This window comes from Dromaius novaehollandiae, chromosome 3 (assembly GCF_036370855.1).
Source record: "Dromaius novaehollandiae isolate bDroNov1 chromosome 3, bDroNov1.hap1, whole genome shotgun sequence".
Taxonomy (NCBI): domain Eukaryota; kingdom Metazoa; phylum Chordata; class Aves; order Casuariiformes; family Dromaiidae; genus Dromaius; species Dromaius novaehollandiae.
The window spans coordinates 27,455,647-27,472,626 of record NC_088100.1 but is presented as its reverse complement, the minus strand read 5'-3'; the positions used below and the strand labels follow the sequence as shown (position 1 = coordinate 27,472,626).

Here is a 16,980-nt window from a genome sequence, read left to right as displayed (position 1 = left end):
GTAAATAAATGAAACAGGAAATTACAGACTTTAATGTAACGGTGACACCCTGTGGTCAGTAGTGATGGAGTTGACTCTGGAAAGTGTTGTTTTCTTCCATGATGCCCTTTAGCAAGAGCCGAGGGAAAAGAAGCAAAAAGGAAATGCAATTGGCTTGCAGCGTTTCCACAAAAAGAGATGTTGTCCCATTTTACTGCTTTACATGTAAAAATATATACTCAATGCAGTTACTAATACAGCTCAGTTGCTAAAATAGTACTTGTTTGTATGCTTTTGTCTTATTGAAATAAAAGGGTATGGCAAACCTTGATTTTAGAAAACTTGGTGATATAACTTGTGGAAGGGTCTCCGTGGGCAGAGCCACCTTACAAAGTGTTTGCTGCCATAGTTATTTATATTTCTATGGTAATCTGTACCTCTGCAGGAGAGATGCCAGGAGAGGGATTTTTCCCTGAGGGTATACTGAGTGGTGATGGGTAACAGACCAATGCCATTGAGACACAATGATATGACAGTGCCACAGCGTGTCAAGGGTGCCAGTTAGGCACTGACAGGGCTGCAAGATTCGGCAATTTGAATTATTAGTCTTGTGGCATCTTCTGTGTGGACAATCTTTGACTTAATGTGTGCTGCTCTTCCTTGCACTTCTTCCTCTCTTTCTTCCTTGTGCAAATGCTGAACTAATATAGTGGTATGTTGTTATATCTAAATGCACCTAACTTTAAGGCACTGTGGTACTGAACTTCACAATGCTGTGGTCCCTAAAGTTTTTGGGATAACAGATCTGTTCCTATTTTGTGCATATATAGTAGCATATCTAGGATACTGCTTCCTACCTAGACCTCCTGGATACTTTGTAAATGTAAATGATAAAAAAATGAAAAAGATAAAAAAATCCAGAATATAGGTTTCAAAAACCTCATAATTAAAAAAAAATCCTAATTTATATGAAACCTGGTGTATGGTTTCTGATTTATAGGCTAAGCATGTCTGTAGTTAGTGATGCTGAACCGGCCATTTTTAAGAGAGAGACAAAGTTACATTTCTGTCAGATGAAACTAGGCTTAAGATGAGTAAAGAAACAGTCTGACTGTCCCAACAAGAAGTTAAGGGGAAGGAGGCAGTAAAGCAAACTGAGAAACATGAAGCATTTATTATTCACTGGCAATAATGGTTTCCTGTTAAAATTGGCTGTTTGACAAAAATGATTAATTTAATTCCTTGCTCTCTCATTGGGGAGCTAGGAAGTTAACACGGGACAGCAGCAAAAAGTCTTCTGCCTTCTCCAGAGAGTAAGTTAAAGCCAGGCAAAGCTGAAGTTTGGAAGCTGTTCAGGAACCACTGTCAGGGCTTTAGTGATTATCAAACCTCTGCAAGTGTCAGAAGAGACTGGAGCATTTAAGTTGTCCTGGAAGCCAAGCCATTGTTCACCCCCACACATCTCCACACATAAGCAGCTCAGTGAGTGCTCATCTTGGACATATCCTATGAAATAGCTGCAGTGCAAATTCTCATGAATCACAGCACAATTTAGTGCCTGTCAGAAGTGACAATGAGACTGTGGGCTTTTTAAGGATATCATATTGACAGTGAATGTTTTGCAAGCTCACACTGCTGAAAGGCTTGCGACTCATTATCTCCTCTAAAAGCCTGACAAGTATTGTACATGTGATGGAGTATGAGGCCTTGTTTTACACTCTACCTTGATTTTTAGCTCTTCCTTTAGAACCCATTATGATTTTCGAGGACTGTAGAAGCAAACAGCTTCATAGCTGCTTAAACTTGCAAAGAAGTTATTTATTAGGTGCGATTTCAGACTCTGTGCTGGGACAGGCTAGGCTGTGATATCAACCCCAAAATTAGTTAGTGGTGCTGCTGAAGGATGTTTTCAAACATCTGGTTTTAGCACTGTAAGAATGAAGCTTGGAGCATGGATTATTTAAGGACTTTTTGAACGGGGCCATGCTGGAGATGAACTGCAGTGATTCCGCACATGAATCAGAAAATGCACTGTATTCGCTTGTCACTGAAAGAAGTACCTCATGCAAGAAGCACCTGAGCCTGCTGCTGAAATAGCCATATATTGGAATAGACGTCTTAGCAGAAATGTTTTAGAGAACTTTTAAGCACAATATCTTAAAAATAAAGAGACATCCACTCCTTACATATTGAGACCACTGATTTGAAGACATGTTAGATTGGAGGTTAGTCTGAGCTGCTGTGTATAGCATCATGAATGTTAAGACCTTGTCTGCAACTGGCTAAATGTTAAAATGGCAAATCCATCCTAATGCAGATACGAGTCATAACACATTTATACCCTGCTTTGGGAAGTAATGGTTTGAAGTGTCTCATGTTAGCACGAAAGCAGTGGTATAGAGGATGTTACTGATGTAAAACTGTGAACAGGCTTTCTCTTCTCTGTTTAGCCAGAACAGCTGATGGCGTAGTGACCACAGATGAACCATCATTGCCTGTCATCTGAAGGTTACTGCTCCAACTGCTTAGCCAGCACAAGGCATCACTTTAATGCTCTTGCATCCACATAGGGAAAATTGCCTGAGCTTTTTCCAGCTTCCAGCGAAGGTAGTTTGAATTAGCTGAGATGAGGCTGCCTGGGAAAATTGAGGTTTGCTTCGACAAAGGCATGTACTTTGTGTTACTTTTTTGTTGCCTACATTGCCGTGACACCCAGTACCCAACCAGGTATTTGTGAACACTTGCAGTAGATACTAATAAGCAGTTTGTGCCTCCATATTATGAGATTTCTATTCCAAATTCTCCCCATCCTTCTTTTCTGCCTGTTTTCAGAAGCCAGTTTAATTGCTGCCAAATACAGCTTTTAGTTGGTATTTTTCCCATTTTGGACAAAAGCAAGTGTTTCATAAGATAATTCGCTAGCACTAAAAAGTGACTGCTTACGTGATACTGAAGCTGTTCCTTAGTCTGTTGATGTGCCTTGGGAGTTTGACAACTGTGATGTACCTCAGCACATTATTTATCTATAACTTTTATCCCCATGTAAAAGTTACTGAAAACGAGTACAGCAAGGAGAATGCTCCGTGTTTAGCAGTAACATCATAATCTGCCAGTTGGAGGGAAACTCCATGAAGGACATGGAGTCCTTCCATGTTTTCCTCTTTGAAACACTCATTTCTCATGAAAATTGTCATTTCTGATGGAAGTCTGAAAATCAGATTGAGAAAGCAGACTTGATAGTGGGATGCATGCTCATATCATACCGGCGCATCTACATGTTACTCTCCATTCTTTGCTGGATCTTCTTCTGTAGCCGGAGTCTTTTCAGTTAGAGGCCTTAGGTGAGATTCTGCAGAGACGCTTGCAAGCCTGACAGCTGCCATTTTGAGCTCGAAGCAATAACTTCTAGAATAAATGCATGAATCTTAGCAGCTAGTGCAAAAGAGACAGAATTTCTAGTTGAAAGCTACCGTAAACTCATATCCTCTGTGTATTGGACGCAGATGTGTTGTATAACACATTTTCTGACCAGTGGGTTACACAAACAAAGTGTGTGACAAGTGACTGAAATGTGAAACGTACTTTGGTGATTCACTCCATAATTCACAGATTAGTGTACTTTTAAGTACAATATCCATGCTTAAAGAGCCTCATTGTGTGAACAATATGAAAGTACTGTCTTGCCTGTCACGGTTTTGCACTTTGTGTCCTTTGAGGTTCTTATTAGAGGCTGTGAGCAGCTACCTACCTCAGGGTAATTTTCCATGTTGAGTAGGACCTGGGACAACACTCCTTTGTGTTACTTTTACTATTACCCTGAAACTTTAAACAGCCTATGAGACCAATGATAAGACTATGGAAAGCACTGTTAAAATAAGAAGCAAATATAGCAAAGCCTTAGGGAAGATATTTTCAGAACTAAATAAAACCTCCCACATATAAGGTGAGCCTGATGGGTATATTTGGAAAGGGACCTTAGCAACTGCAACATGCAGCGTATAATCTTTTGGCTACCTTGCCAGCTAGTTGTATTCATGGCTGTGAGAAAGAAACTCCGGCTCCTAGTCGAACATACAGGAACAGTTAGGAACAGTCATTCTGATGAATGAGAGCAACAGAACTCAGCATGCTGTACAGTGAGGTCTAAAACTGATCTATTGATTGATTATTTTTCCAAGCCTTAATTTAAATGAGCAAGCTTAACACTGTACATGAAGAATTCCCTTAAAAATATTCAAAGTGAAAATTAGAATCTATGTCCATGGAGAACTTCCATGATATCCAAGCTATTCGATTATTCCAAGCACCTTCAAAACTGGAGCCTTTGACTGCTTCTCCAAAACTGTGCCAGGGTGGGAAGTTTATTTCTGGGGGACTGTGTTTCCTCTACGTTGGTGGCTACTATACACAAAGGGTCAGACTCACCAGAATAAAGTTCTTTAAACCTTTTTTCCATTAATTTGAACTCAAAAACTCTTTGACAGATGTGCCAAAATATAATTTTTCCTTAAGGTGCAGTGTTTAACTTGGATGAAAATACCTTCCCTTAAAACTAGAACAAAAAAATTTCCACAAAATTATTTACATACTGGTTTCATGATCTCTGATAAAGAGGAAAGACAAAATCAGAAGAGAGAAAATGCTAAAAGGGATATTCTTCATGGAAGGATAGCCATTAATATAAAATACATTTTAGAGGATAGATGTCCCAAAATCTTTTGAAAGACACAGTCAGATGCTAATATTAAGACTTCCAGCTTACCAGTGCTTATACATATGCTTAAAATTACACATTTGAATAAACCCATTGATCGCATTTGGTTGTGTGTAAACCTTCGAAGGATTAGATGCAGGCTACTTAAAAACAACATGTAGAGACATAGAAAACACAAAATTGTGTTTGGCTCTAAAACAGCATTGTCTTATCTGCCAAAATCACATGAAATGGGCCATTGGTTCTCTGTTCCATATCCTGTGTTTGAAGACTCTTACCTTATAAAAATGTCAAGACTGAAGCCATTATAGGGAATTTCCACTGAGGAACATGTCCATCTGTGGAGAAATATGCATTTTACCTATGGTAGCTAGCATGGTCTAATATTTATGAATAATTATAAATAATAATCTCTGCTGATGTTGCATTTTTGTGCTATTATTTTCCAGATGGGAGTTGCTGTTGTGGATTCATCTGTTGCAGGATTGGGTGGTTGTCCCTATGCAAGAGGTGCTACTGGAAATGTGGCCACAGAGGATGTGATATACATGCTTAATGGTTTGGGGATCAGTACAGTAAGATATCCTCACTTTCTACTTTTTGAAACTTTAAGAAAAAATGTTTTTCTACAAAACATAAAATTCATACCTGACAATTGCTTGCGATGTACAAGAAGATGTTGAGAGAAAATGGAGTTTTGCCAGCTCAGTGGTTTAACATTGCTTGACATATGACATCACTAATATTTTCTACACTGGCAGTAGTCTAAACTAATTTGACTATTTGACAGGAATTTGAATTAACCCTCTCTCTCTGTAGATAGAGATATGACAAACTCAGTAGCAATTGCTTTGAGTCAATGCTCTGCCTCAATCACCACAAAAAATTCACCAGTGTAGATGTTGCCCCAGAAGGCTAATAGTCTCTTCAGTGGAAAGACGAAGGGGATCTCTGCTTTGGACAAAAGGGATCACAGAGCTTTGGATTTGGTTCATAGTGCTTATTCATATTTTGTCAAAAGAATAGCAGTATTTGGAGCCAAAGCGCAGGACAGTGCTATTTGTCATGTACCCATTTAATGCCTTTCAATATTGTACAAAATCCGTTACTGCCTAGAACTGACTTTGCAAGCTTCCGAGACATTTTTATTTCCAGCCCTGTTCTTAGAGGACAGGCCAAGGCAACTCATCTGCATGAGCTATACTTAATGAACCTTACCAGTAAGCCTCCTCCTTTCAGCAGCACACATCTAGTATCCCCACTTGGGTTGACATGTTAATTATTCAGTATTCCTGGGAATCTGGTAATATTGCCTCCTGCAATGGATGTGGTCTCTGTTGGTCATCATTATTCTAGAAATGTGGCATAATGAATTTTTACTAACTCAAGCAAAACAATGACTTTACATTTAAGTTAGACATTGACTTTGAAAGAGTCAAGTTCAAAGGAGAACAGGTAAAGAGCTGCCAAAAATGGAACTTGCATGGTTTGCATTTAAACTACTGTAGGAAGAAATTAAAAAAGCCTGCTTTCTGACATAAAAAAATCTAAGTTATTGGGGAGCTGTCTATTATTTGCAGTTCAGTGTTGCAGGCGTGCTAATAGTCTTCCTTGGCATAAAAGGATCATGGAACTTGTCTCCAAATCGTACATCCCCTGCAAACTCTTAAATCATATTTAGTACCTTACAGAGTGCAGTGTAATGCTTATCTGCTTTCATGTGCTTCATAGGGAGTTCTGGTTAGGTGTCCAATAACGGTATGGGAAAAATTTAATCACAAGTGCCCATTATGTAAGTGGACTCTGTTTTGAACTTTTTAGACGTGCTGTGGGGTTGCTTTTTTCACAAAGAATATGTTTATTCTTTTAAAATAACACAGTTCTTTGGAATGAGGAGGAGAAATCATGCATTTCACTTCACACTGTTTACGTTGCTGTGCACCTTTCAGACTGGCTTTCAGTATACTCTTTCCTTGGGCAAAATACCCATTGACTTTTCTAACTGATTCCTAGCAAAGGGAATCAATTAGATAAAATAATCCTGATTAAATGAAATGTGCCTAGTTCCAGGTTGGTTGATAAGATTTACTAAACTGTGAACAAGCCAGTTTCCAGGCAGGAATCTAACTGGTCCTAAAGGCTGATACAAAATCCTGTGAAGATAAGTGTCCTTTTCCCCACTGTCAAACATATTTAGTTCTCCCCCTTTTTTAGTTTTAGATTATGCAATAGCAAAACACAAGACTTTGCTTCTTGACCCTTTTGTGTCCCATTAAGAAGAGACAAACTCCCAAATGTAGATGTGGAGCCTCAAAATTATTATATTAATATATGAGGTTTGGTCTTGCCATGTTGATTCTTGTTGGTACCATGGTCAATTCTGTAATCATTATCAATACAATCTGTTTATATGTCCCTTTTTGTATAATGGCACATACTAAAATTATAATTACTAATGGTGTTCATTTCCAAGGGGCTCCTTCTCTTGTTCCATTCGGCTATGCACTAAAGCTCTCATTGTATGAGAAGCTGAGGTCTTTTTACAGCTGAAGACTGCTTAAAGTGTCAGCCAAAGGATGGACAATATTTAAGTGTTCATTATTGTGTTCAGATTGACTGGATGCATCAAAATAATAATTAGCACTTGTGTTATAGCATTATTTGGAAGGCATAACCAAGAAGTGGCATGTGAAATTAATCTCTAACAAGGTAAAGGTGAAGTAAATTTCTAGCAGAGTCCATTTACAAAGAGATTGAGTTGTTTGACCATGGTAAATGAATAGACAATTATGTCATAGATCATTAATGCTTATGAAAATTTGTAGGAAGATGTACTTTATATGAAGACAGTTTCTATATGGTTCCTATGTAATTACAGTAATAGTACTTATGGTTATGATGCCTTCAAAGTGCTTAGCAAACAGTAAGCCTTTCTGAGAAGCAACTATTAGCCTCACATTACAGGCAGCAAACCCAAAGTTCAGAGAGATAATAGACTTGGTATTCATGAATGCTGAATGAGACCTGATTATTTGAAGTCAATGGGAGTTAAAGGATTTTACCTTCTTTTAGAAGCTGTTTAGTTTCTTGCAGGGTTCCGACTTAGGTCGCTTGTCCCAGATCAGAGATGCTTTTGGAGCTACATGTGTTTGCTTGTGTTTCATGGTATCAGAGAATAATTCTGAGTATATGAAGCAGTTACCAAACATGTTTAAGCACATTTCTGAGCATCTAACTGAAGACATATTATTTTGACACAAGAACCTTACAAACCTTTGTCACTACTCTTTTCCCATCCCCATCTGTGAATCATGCTTGTAAATGCTGGGTTTTGTGCCCTCATGGTAATCCTCTTTGGTTCATGACACTTATATAAGCAAGAAAATTTAAATGGCAGAGATGCTTGTATTCCATTTAGTGAATGTGAACTGTAAACATATGTTTCTTGTCAGCACATATCACATTATGCAGTGTTACAGTGCTGAAAATGTGAATTTTCTATAGTTTTTTTTTTTTTTTGGCATCTTCCATTACCTAACTACCAGGTATGTCTATGGTGGCATGTTTCTCATTTCTTCCTAGTAAAAAAGCACAAATGCTCTAAGAATTTTTTAGATGACATTGTGAACAATAGCGTTCTACAAACTGAAGCTAAGTAATGGCCAATAAAGGATAAACAGAATGAGCTGAAATCACCCTGGTTATAACTCTGTAAAGATGTCAGAGTTATAAAAGGAGGTATTTGAACAATATGTTTTAGATGGTGCTAAGTACTAGAGCTGATCAGAAACTTTGAAACATTTGTTTTGAATTAAAAATGTTTTTGATTCTTTTTCTGTGAAATAATTTCTATTCTCATTAACATTTCTAGCTGACCACAAGGGTGAAAAAGGCAAAGATTACTGTAGAACATGGAAATAAGTGCTAGATCCAATAAAGGGTTTAAGCATCTAAATCAGGTCTATGCACTACTAGACGGTAGTACGTAAATCCGTAAGTGTTATGAAAGTGTATTTCCAGTGCAATACATGTACTCTTTAATGCCCAGTGACACACTTCCCCCAGTTTTATGTAACTGTCTGCTCAGTATATTGACAGTACAAAATCCCTTTTTTTGCATCCTTTCTGCAGAAACTTTACTGACTTCTAAATCCCAATCTTTGGAGCAAGTACTTATATCATTTTTGTGATCTAACTCTAAAAGTTTAACTCTACATAAGTAGTTCAGGAGACTAATAACAAAGCATTTTTTCCTCCTTGATCAGTGATCTGATTGCACTTCAGCAATCAAGAGGTACCAATGTCTTATGTTATTTAAAAAAAAAAACCAGTTGATTGCTCAAGGAATGTCTTTTTAGCCAGGACAGATCAATCATCTGCAATTTTTTTTTGCTCAGTTGCGTTAGTAATGTAAATTATAATTTTAAATTGAAGTGAACTTCTTCAAGAAGAAGATTATATTTATTTAAAAGAATGCAGGATCCCATTTCTCACGGGTTTCTCTTGCCAATTCAAATGTAAGTCTCCTCCATTTTCCTGAGCTGTGAATGGGATACTTTACTTATAAACATGAAGTTTCATAGTTTTCAGTGATCAGTAAGTACAGTACATATTTTGATACTGCACTTTTCATCTAGTTTCTTCTAGTTGTTATGCCAGTCATCTATTCCAGTTTCTTCTGCGTCTGAGATATATTACTAGGGTATTCCACACACTGCTGTTAGGACAAGGAATCACTCTCAAAATGCAGAACCCTTCAAAGAATAGGAAACTGGTTATTGTGTAAGCCAGTATAACTCTACTCATCTCCATAATTTCCCTGTGCTATGTATCAGACCCTTTGTTTGCAAAAATTAGAATCTAGACCCAGACAACATGCAGTTTAAGCATTTTCTGTGTGTGTATTTATTATTATTAACATTTTTTACCTCTGTTTTTTAGGGAGTAAATCTTTACACAGTGATGGAAGCTGGAAATTTCATCTGTACAGCTTTGAACAAGAAAACAAACTCAAAGGTTGCACAAGCTTCCTTCAATATTAGAACTGTCAATTAAATGAAATATTTTTGCAAATTAATTTAATTTGTCATATACCTTGACCAAGGACATTTATATCAAGAAAACAAATTCAAGAAAACCATTTCAGCAGAGAACCAAAATAGAAGCCAGATGTAACAACTTCTTATGGGCAGGGTTGCTGTACTCTAGTGGTTTGTCAAGCCTTGTCTGATTTGCAAGTAAGAAATAAATGACTGCACTGCAGAAGCATATGCTTGGTACTTCTACAGATGAGAAAATGTATACACACCAGGACAGTTTACCATGTATTTAAATTAAATGTAAGTTCTTTTTAGAAAAAGTGGTTAGAAGCAGAGAATACATAGTTAATTTTTATCAAGAAGACTTTAGAACAGTACAAATATTTGCAGTAGTTTATGAGATCCCACATTGTGTGTGGCCTTTCTATTATGTTTTATTTATCTGGACATATACTTTTCATTTGTCAAGTCAGTTGTGTTATGAACATAGAGCCAAATCTGAATTCACCATAAGAAATTTTTAGCAATAACACTTTTATATTTTTATTTTGTTTATCATCTGTTAAATATATGGATGACTTTATCTTGTTCCAGGACTTTGTGGTGAATGGCAGCCTGCCAGATCCTCCAAATCTAATGTAAATTTCCTTATTTGTTACATATGTTAAATTTGTTGTAGTTGCCTTTTTCATCAACTGTGTTAAAACCTAATTATATGAAGCAACTAAAAAATGGCAAGGTTTTCAGCCATCATTCAGCATAGTAGTAGCATAGAATGGGCTAGATTTTTGTCCAAAATCTTATCAAACATTTTGACTTTTCATTTTATAATCTATGAAATGACATTCTCGCTTATCATAAATTGTGAATTTTTGAGGATGATAATACTCTACTGGACTAGCTTACACAGAGAGAACCACCTACAATTTTTCTCTGTGGTTTTGTGGTAGAGATACTGTACTTTTAAATGTCTTAGTTCAGCTGGATGGTAGTGAACTGCATTGTCATTTGTAGATCAATAATAGACAAATTCAAAGAAGAGTCTTATCGTCTCTATAAACTATTCAAATGCTCCATGAAAATACTTTCATTTTTCAGCCTGAAACATGAGCGCTGTTATTGTTTGTGCAGTATCCTTCAGTAATTCTCTGTGTACTTAACCTTAATCTGTAGTTCTTCTGAAAATAATCTGTTAACATAGGAGTCCAAAACCCTGGACTATGAGCTTTTTCCATATTCTCCATTTTCCTCTGAAATAGGAAAGGTTGATAAAGGTAAGGTGAAAGAAAGTGAAAGATAACATGTAAAGAAGGAAAAGGCTGAATCATAGTTGTCTGGAACTCAGCTCTGCCAAGTTACAGCTGAGTCTTAGCTTGCCTTTGAAATTCCCAAGTGAACCTTTCCTGAGATCTTTTAGCCAGTATTGTAGTTTAGAATTGGCACAGCTTAGGAAAGTCAAACTTGGCGTGCCAGATAACTTAAAGCTAGAAATTTAATACATTGCCTGTTTATGCTGTGATGATAGTGAAAACCAGTATAAACTACATTGTTTCACTCTTCTCAGGGTAAGAGTTAAAGAATAAGCAAAGAAATCCTGCTTAGGTGAGGCAGGAAATACCTTGTCTATCAATCCAAAATGCTAAATTGCATCCCTTCTTGTGGCTTCTAGTAAGAAGACTTACAAGGTCTCTTAAAGACATGGAGACCCTGTTTTGCTTGACCTTCTCTGGATGCTTAGCTGGATCTCCACAAAAAATGCTCTACCCTCATTTTCCCAAGATATAACTGGGCTTTGTGATTTAGCAGTCACTATGGCCCTTATATCAAATGTGAAGTTTAATGTAACTGGGCCTTGAACCATCTATAGGTTTGAAAATTCTGTAATGGATTAAATTTGAAAAAGTGAGGAACCCACAGCAGTGCTTAGGCTGTACCTAGTCCAGTAGTTAGTAGCTAAGCCTAACTGAGATGCCAGAATTGACATCTAAAGACACTCTAATTCAGATGCCATTTTCCCCTGAAGGTGCCTAACCACACTATAACACTCCTGTTTATAATACAATTTCCTCTTCAATTTGCTTCTGTGCATGCAAAAATTAGTTCATACTGAGCTGAAGTATCCATTGCACAGGTAAGGCCTAAGGAGTGTTCTTCCATCCAGGGCCTTGTGAGCATGTTTAACCCCCATGAGCAGGATTGAGCTTCTCAAACAATGTAAGTTTTTCTTAGAAAAAAGTAGTTGTGGTGCAACCCACCTTGTAAATATTAGCCTGACTGTTAGACTAAACAATTGAAGATATGAGATCAGCTTGCTACTCAGCCTGAAGGGGTTTAAACAGACATTTTTTGGTATCATAATTAATGGATCTAACCACGAAGTTAAAAAAAATACACTTTCTAGTAAATCTGGATGAAGTTGTGCCACTGTGTAGGACAGAATTAAAAATTCCTGAGACCAGAGAGATCACGAGAAAAAGCATCTTTGTAAGAAATAAGGGTTTTGTCCTGGAAGATGGGGGTGAACTGAATTGATTTTGTCCACTCTTTTTCAGTAAGTATTCTAACTGCAACATTTTCAATAAACATGAATGTTGCACTACCACCCAACTTTTGCTTTGTAATGAGAGAATTAACTCTGCTCAGTTCTTTGAGAGAGGAGTTCTTGATATCTGTATCCTAATCTACCATGAAGGATTCCTGACTTTGGCTCTAGGGGACCCTTAAGCTCTGGAGAAGTTTTCAGATGCATCTCTGTGAATGCTGTGTGATAGGCTTCTCAGTGTCTGGGCTGTCCAGTTTACTGTTCTAAGGGTCTTGCCTCTCCATATGTTCTGAAACTGGATGCCTACTTCATCATAGAGATGAACAACTTAAAATGCCTCAGTTCTTTATTGAGTCTATTCTAGAAACTACTTGGGAGACTTAGGTTAAAGTCTGTTATTCTGTAATGATGTGAGCAGTGGAAAAGATGAGCAGTCACATCTGGATCCTGTACTTTATGCTCACATTCAGCTTCAACCACATAGTGAGTTACAGTAATCCAGGGTGGAGGTCACAGATCGTTTGTCAGGATCATTATAAAGGAGGAAAAACCATAGAGCCAGATTCAAAAAAACATTTATGTGCCAAAAGTGCCACCTGGGATGAATTTAGGTCTGCAGGTCCAGGTGAGCAATCTCCACAAAATCCTTCTTTACTTGTAATGTGGATAAGAATCGTTAGACGTCTCGTGTTCTCACTACTAAAGTTTGTTAGGCACATAAAGTTCTACTGCTCTGCCTTCCTGCGGCAACGTTGTTTCGTCTATACTATGCATTTTAACACCTAATTTTTGGCTTCACAAAATAGACATATATTGCCCTTTAGCTCAGGGCCTAATCCAGTAGTTATGCCATGAGCGTGCATTACACGTATAGGCAGCGGTGAGCTAAGCCCACAGTAAAGCAGTTGAGACTACATCTGTTCAAAAGCATGACCAGAACGGTAAGTGATGTGATGGTGCCGCAGCTCTCCAGTGCTTCTGACCTTTTAAATCTTTATGTTTATCTTTAGAGTGACCCACAGTCAGTGGTTCCTGTTCTCTTAATCCCTCTCAGTGTTCCCCAGTGAGTACATTGTTGTTACTTCACCCTGAAGGTGAGCTTTAATTTCCTCTGGCTGCAGAAGACTTGCATCTAGGTGTTTCACTTCCATAAGCAGGTGTTCTTATTACTATGTCATTATAAAAAGTACATATATATATTGAAAGGTATCAAGAAAAAATAATAGAGAACCGATTGTCATGATCACACTGCGGGAATGTGGGGACATGATGACTCCCTGTTTATTTTGCTGTTGGTCCCATAAATGCTGAAAAGGGGATAGCATAGACTCTGAGAGCTGCAGAGAAGGGAAAGAGTAGTCATCGACTGCCTTCTGTGAGTCTTATTAGTGAGAAATTATTAGATGCAAGAAGATATTTACTTCAATGCTTTGAATATTGTTTTTTTCTGTAGTTCACTGTGTCAAAGTCACTGCAGAGGTCTGTGCAGTGGACACAACAGCATGGAGATCATCTTACTTGTGCCATGGAGAAAGTAAACTGGAGTTGCCAGAGCAGACTTTTGTCTGTGCCCTGGGCCAAACCTGTGAAGCATCCACAACAACTGACCAATGTGACGTATTACTGGAACTTTCTCTAATACTTTCAGAATAGTTTTTTTTCCATGCTGTTGACAATAGTTAGAAGGTCAAATAGTGGCTTCTTTGGCTGGGCAAGATATTATAGTTTTCAAAAGACTTTTTTGGAGGAGAAGTTGATTAGTTCCATTAGCGATAGGCATAACTGTTCTTCAGTGCCTTTCACAGGACAGCAGTGACAGGGATAGTGCTAATGTCTTCCAGCAGCAACTTGCTTTGTAGTTTAAACTTTTATATTAGGGCAACTTGGCTCTGGACCAGCACTTTAATGTTTCATTTTCATGTATAACCAAGGTTTATGGGAATAAGATGTGAATATTCTGGTCTTGTGAATAAGTCCAGAGAGGCTTTGGCTAATTTTCCTTTCTTAATAGCGTCATTTGAGTTCATAAAACTTTTATTATTCTAATAAGGAGTCACTGAATGAAGACTGCAAGACTGTGAGGTAAATTCCTATGTTTGGGATGAATGTTGTTGAGATGAAGTAATACTTGTCCAAAGAGTGAGTGTGAATGTATAAGATCTGCCTATAATTTTCATTGAGCTATTTTTAAGGGGCAGAAATATTGTTTAGTTATATGTTAAATACCTGAAAATGAGGATTCTCTGCCACTCGATTTTTGTATGATTTCTCAGACTGCCTTAAGTTCTCTTTAAAAAAAGAATAATGTTTGTCTTGTTCATATAACATTATCAGGATAATTAATTAGTGTTAGGTACCTGAAATGCCTAGAGAACTGAATAAATAGAAGAATCAGTGTGGAAAACTGAATGAAAGACATTTGCTTTCCAATTCTTGACTTGCTGATAAACGCTTTTGTCATGTTTCATTTTTGAAGATTATTTTTCTCTGCAGTCCTCCTCTAATGCAGTGTTGGTCTTCATTGCTACAACATCACGGCAGGCAGAAGGACTAAAGCCAAAGTCAACTTAGTCCTTCAAATCAGATGTCAAAGCAATGATATATTTGTTAAGAAGTTGTCACCTACCCTCTTGCTTAAATACATTTGTGATTTTGCAATGTGTGATGTTAAAGATGAAATAAAATTTATCTCAGTGTTTATTGAAACTGATATGCTCGTGTAATACGCCAGATTCAGCAGCTCTGAGTAACCAGCTCACACACACGGCGTTAGTAAATATAAGCTGTCACTCTGACATGTATGCTTGTGTTGACTTTGTTACCTCGTAATCCATTCTGAGTGCATTTTCTTAGGATTACCTCTCTATCAGTTGTTCCTGTGTGCTTTTATAGCTGACAAATCTCTTCTAAGTAACTAGGGAAACATTTCTTCCCTCCATTAACTAGACATTAAAAGCTACATCAAATAATGGAGTTGGGAGTCTGAAAATTCAATGAGGCATTATCTAACTTTAGATGTTCCACTGCAAAGTAGAAATCAGTGCCCTGTAAGTGATGTCCAAGACCCCCTACACACTACACAGGAGACTGAATTACTTTAGTATGTGGTCTGAAACAGCATGTCAATCAGGGCAATGTCTTGGGAAAGTCAATAGTAAAATTCCCCGTCCCATGCTAGTGTTGCTGTGCCTCAACCTGAGCTGCAATCAGTTCAGTTCACCAGCTTGAATCCAGTGGCTAAAAGTTTTCTCTGATAGAGCGACACTCACAGTCATTTTCAAAAGAACTGAATGGTGTCCCCCCTTTTAGGGCGGCATCTTGGGGATGGTGATGGTCCTGCTTCCATCCATCTTCTGTATTAGTGGTTTGATCTGACATCTAGTGCCAAATACCAGGGTGTAATTCGCTCTACAGCCTGAAAAGGCTGCGTCTATGTCTCTCTCCAAGAAGTGTGTTCTCTCACCTCACAAATAAGTGAGATGCCTGAGGAAAATCCTTCTTTTGAAGAATTCAGGACTCCCTGGGGCAAGACAAGAGGAGAAGTGGAGACTTAACTTTACAGCGTTGTATCTTGGATACTGCATAAGGAACAGATAGTCCAGTGTACTTCTCCCCAAAACTCTTTACTCATTTAGTATGAAAAAATCCTTAGATAAACTGTATAAACAATCTGAAAGCAAACACTGGAACCCAGTATCCCCCTTTCAAATGAGAGTGTTTTAAGAATAAGATTCGTGCTTTCCCCCTCTAGCCCAATCAGTCTTCATTTCTTCAGTGTGGTGTCCCAGCTCCAGTGGAAGGGAGGCAAGCAGTGTCCTTATCCAAAATGACCTATATCCTGGGAATCCCAAGACATTCTCTCAATGACATCAATGTGAGCTTAATTCTCCTCAGTTGGAATTAAGTGCAGATGTCTCACTTCATAGGGAAATATTTTAATGATGAGGCTGTTATAAAAGAGATCACTTCTGTCAGTCATGGCTGAAATTGCTTTGCATAGCGTATGATATTGTTAGGTATTTCCTAAAGTGTCTAGGAGGTCAGACTAAAATGGCCAAACTGGAGGATCTTGCTCTTTGGAAAATGTTATTGACTGCATTGTAACTGGCTTTATTTAGCTAGTGCTACATGAGTAGCATACATTGCGTAGCATTCCTTATTCTTTGTTCAAGAAGCAGTTAGAATTCAGATTCTAACTAGTTGTTAAGTCACCTGAATACAGATCATCACAGCAGAAATTCCTTTATTTAATAATTAGCGCCTAGTTGCAATTGACAAAATACAGTATCAGTCTGAAATATAAATCAAAAGAATTGTGATATAGATACATTTTACATATATTGTGGAGAAAATATATGTGTAAGTGCATATATGCAGAGAGCTCCTAAAATCTAAATATAAAATTATTAGAAAATGAAAGGTTTAAGATAAAAAGTTACAAGAAAAGTTTTAATGAATGTTTTAGTTGAATAAAGAGATCTATTTAAATCTGAATATAAATGGACTTCTGCAAATTTCACAACACAGGTTGTTCAGCATTGCATCATTGTTTTTTAAAGTCAGACTGAAAACCAGCAAAGGATTCATTTCATATGCATATTTCCTATAATAAAAAAATGTTTTTATTCAACACTGAGAATGTATTCTCAACAGTATTCTCATAAGTTTTCCTATTTACAGTTTGAAGATTAAGAGTATTAATCTCT

At 37.4% G+C, this 16,980-nt stretch overlaps 1 protein-coding gene across 2 annotated transcripts in view; it reads left to right on the top strand.

The window, feature by feature from the left end:
• HMGCLL1 (3-hydroxy-3-methylglutaryl-CoA lyase like 1) overlaps positions 1-14,980 on the top strand; it is an 86,767-nt gene extending 71,787 nt beyond the window's left edge. Inside the window, exons 8-9 of one of the 2 annotated variants that reach the window (XM_064508587.1) lie at positions 5,143-5,268; positions 9,635-14,980. In XM_064508587.1, coding sequence (XP_064364657.1) covers positions 5,143-5,268; positions 9,635-9,748 — 240 coding nt within the window. In that variant the 3' untranslated portion in view covers positions 9,749-14,980. Of the gene's footprint in view, positions 1-5,142; positions 5,269-9,634 lie in introns of those variants that run through there. The other variant, XR_010388230.1, reaches the window with a different exon arrangement.
• Positions 14,981-16,980: the final 2,000 nt, after the last annotated feature.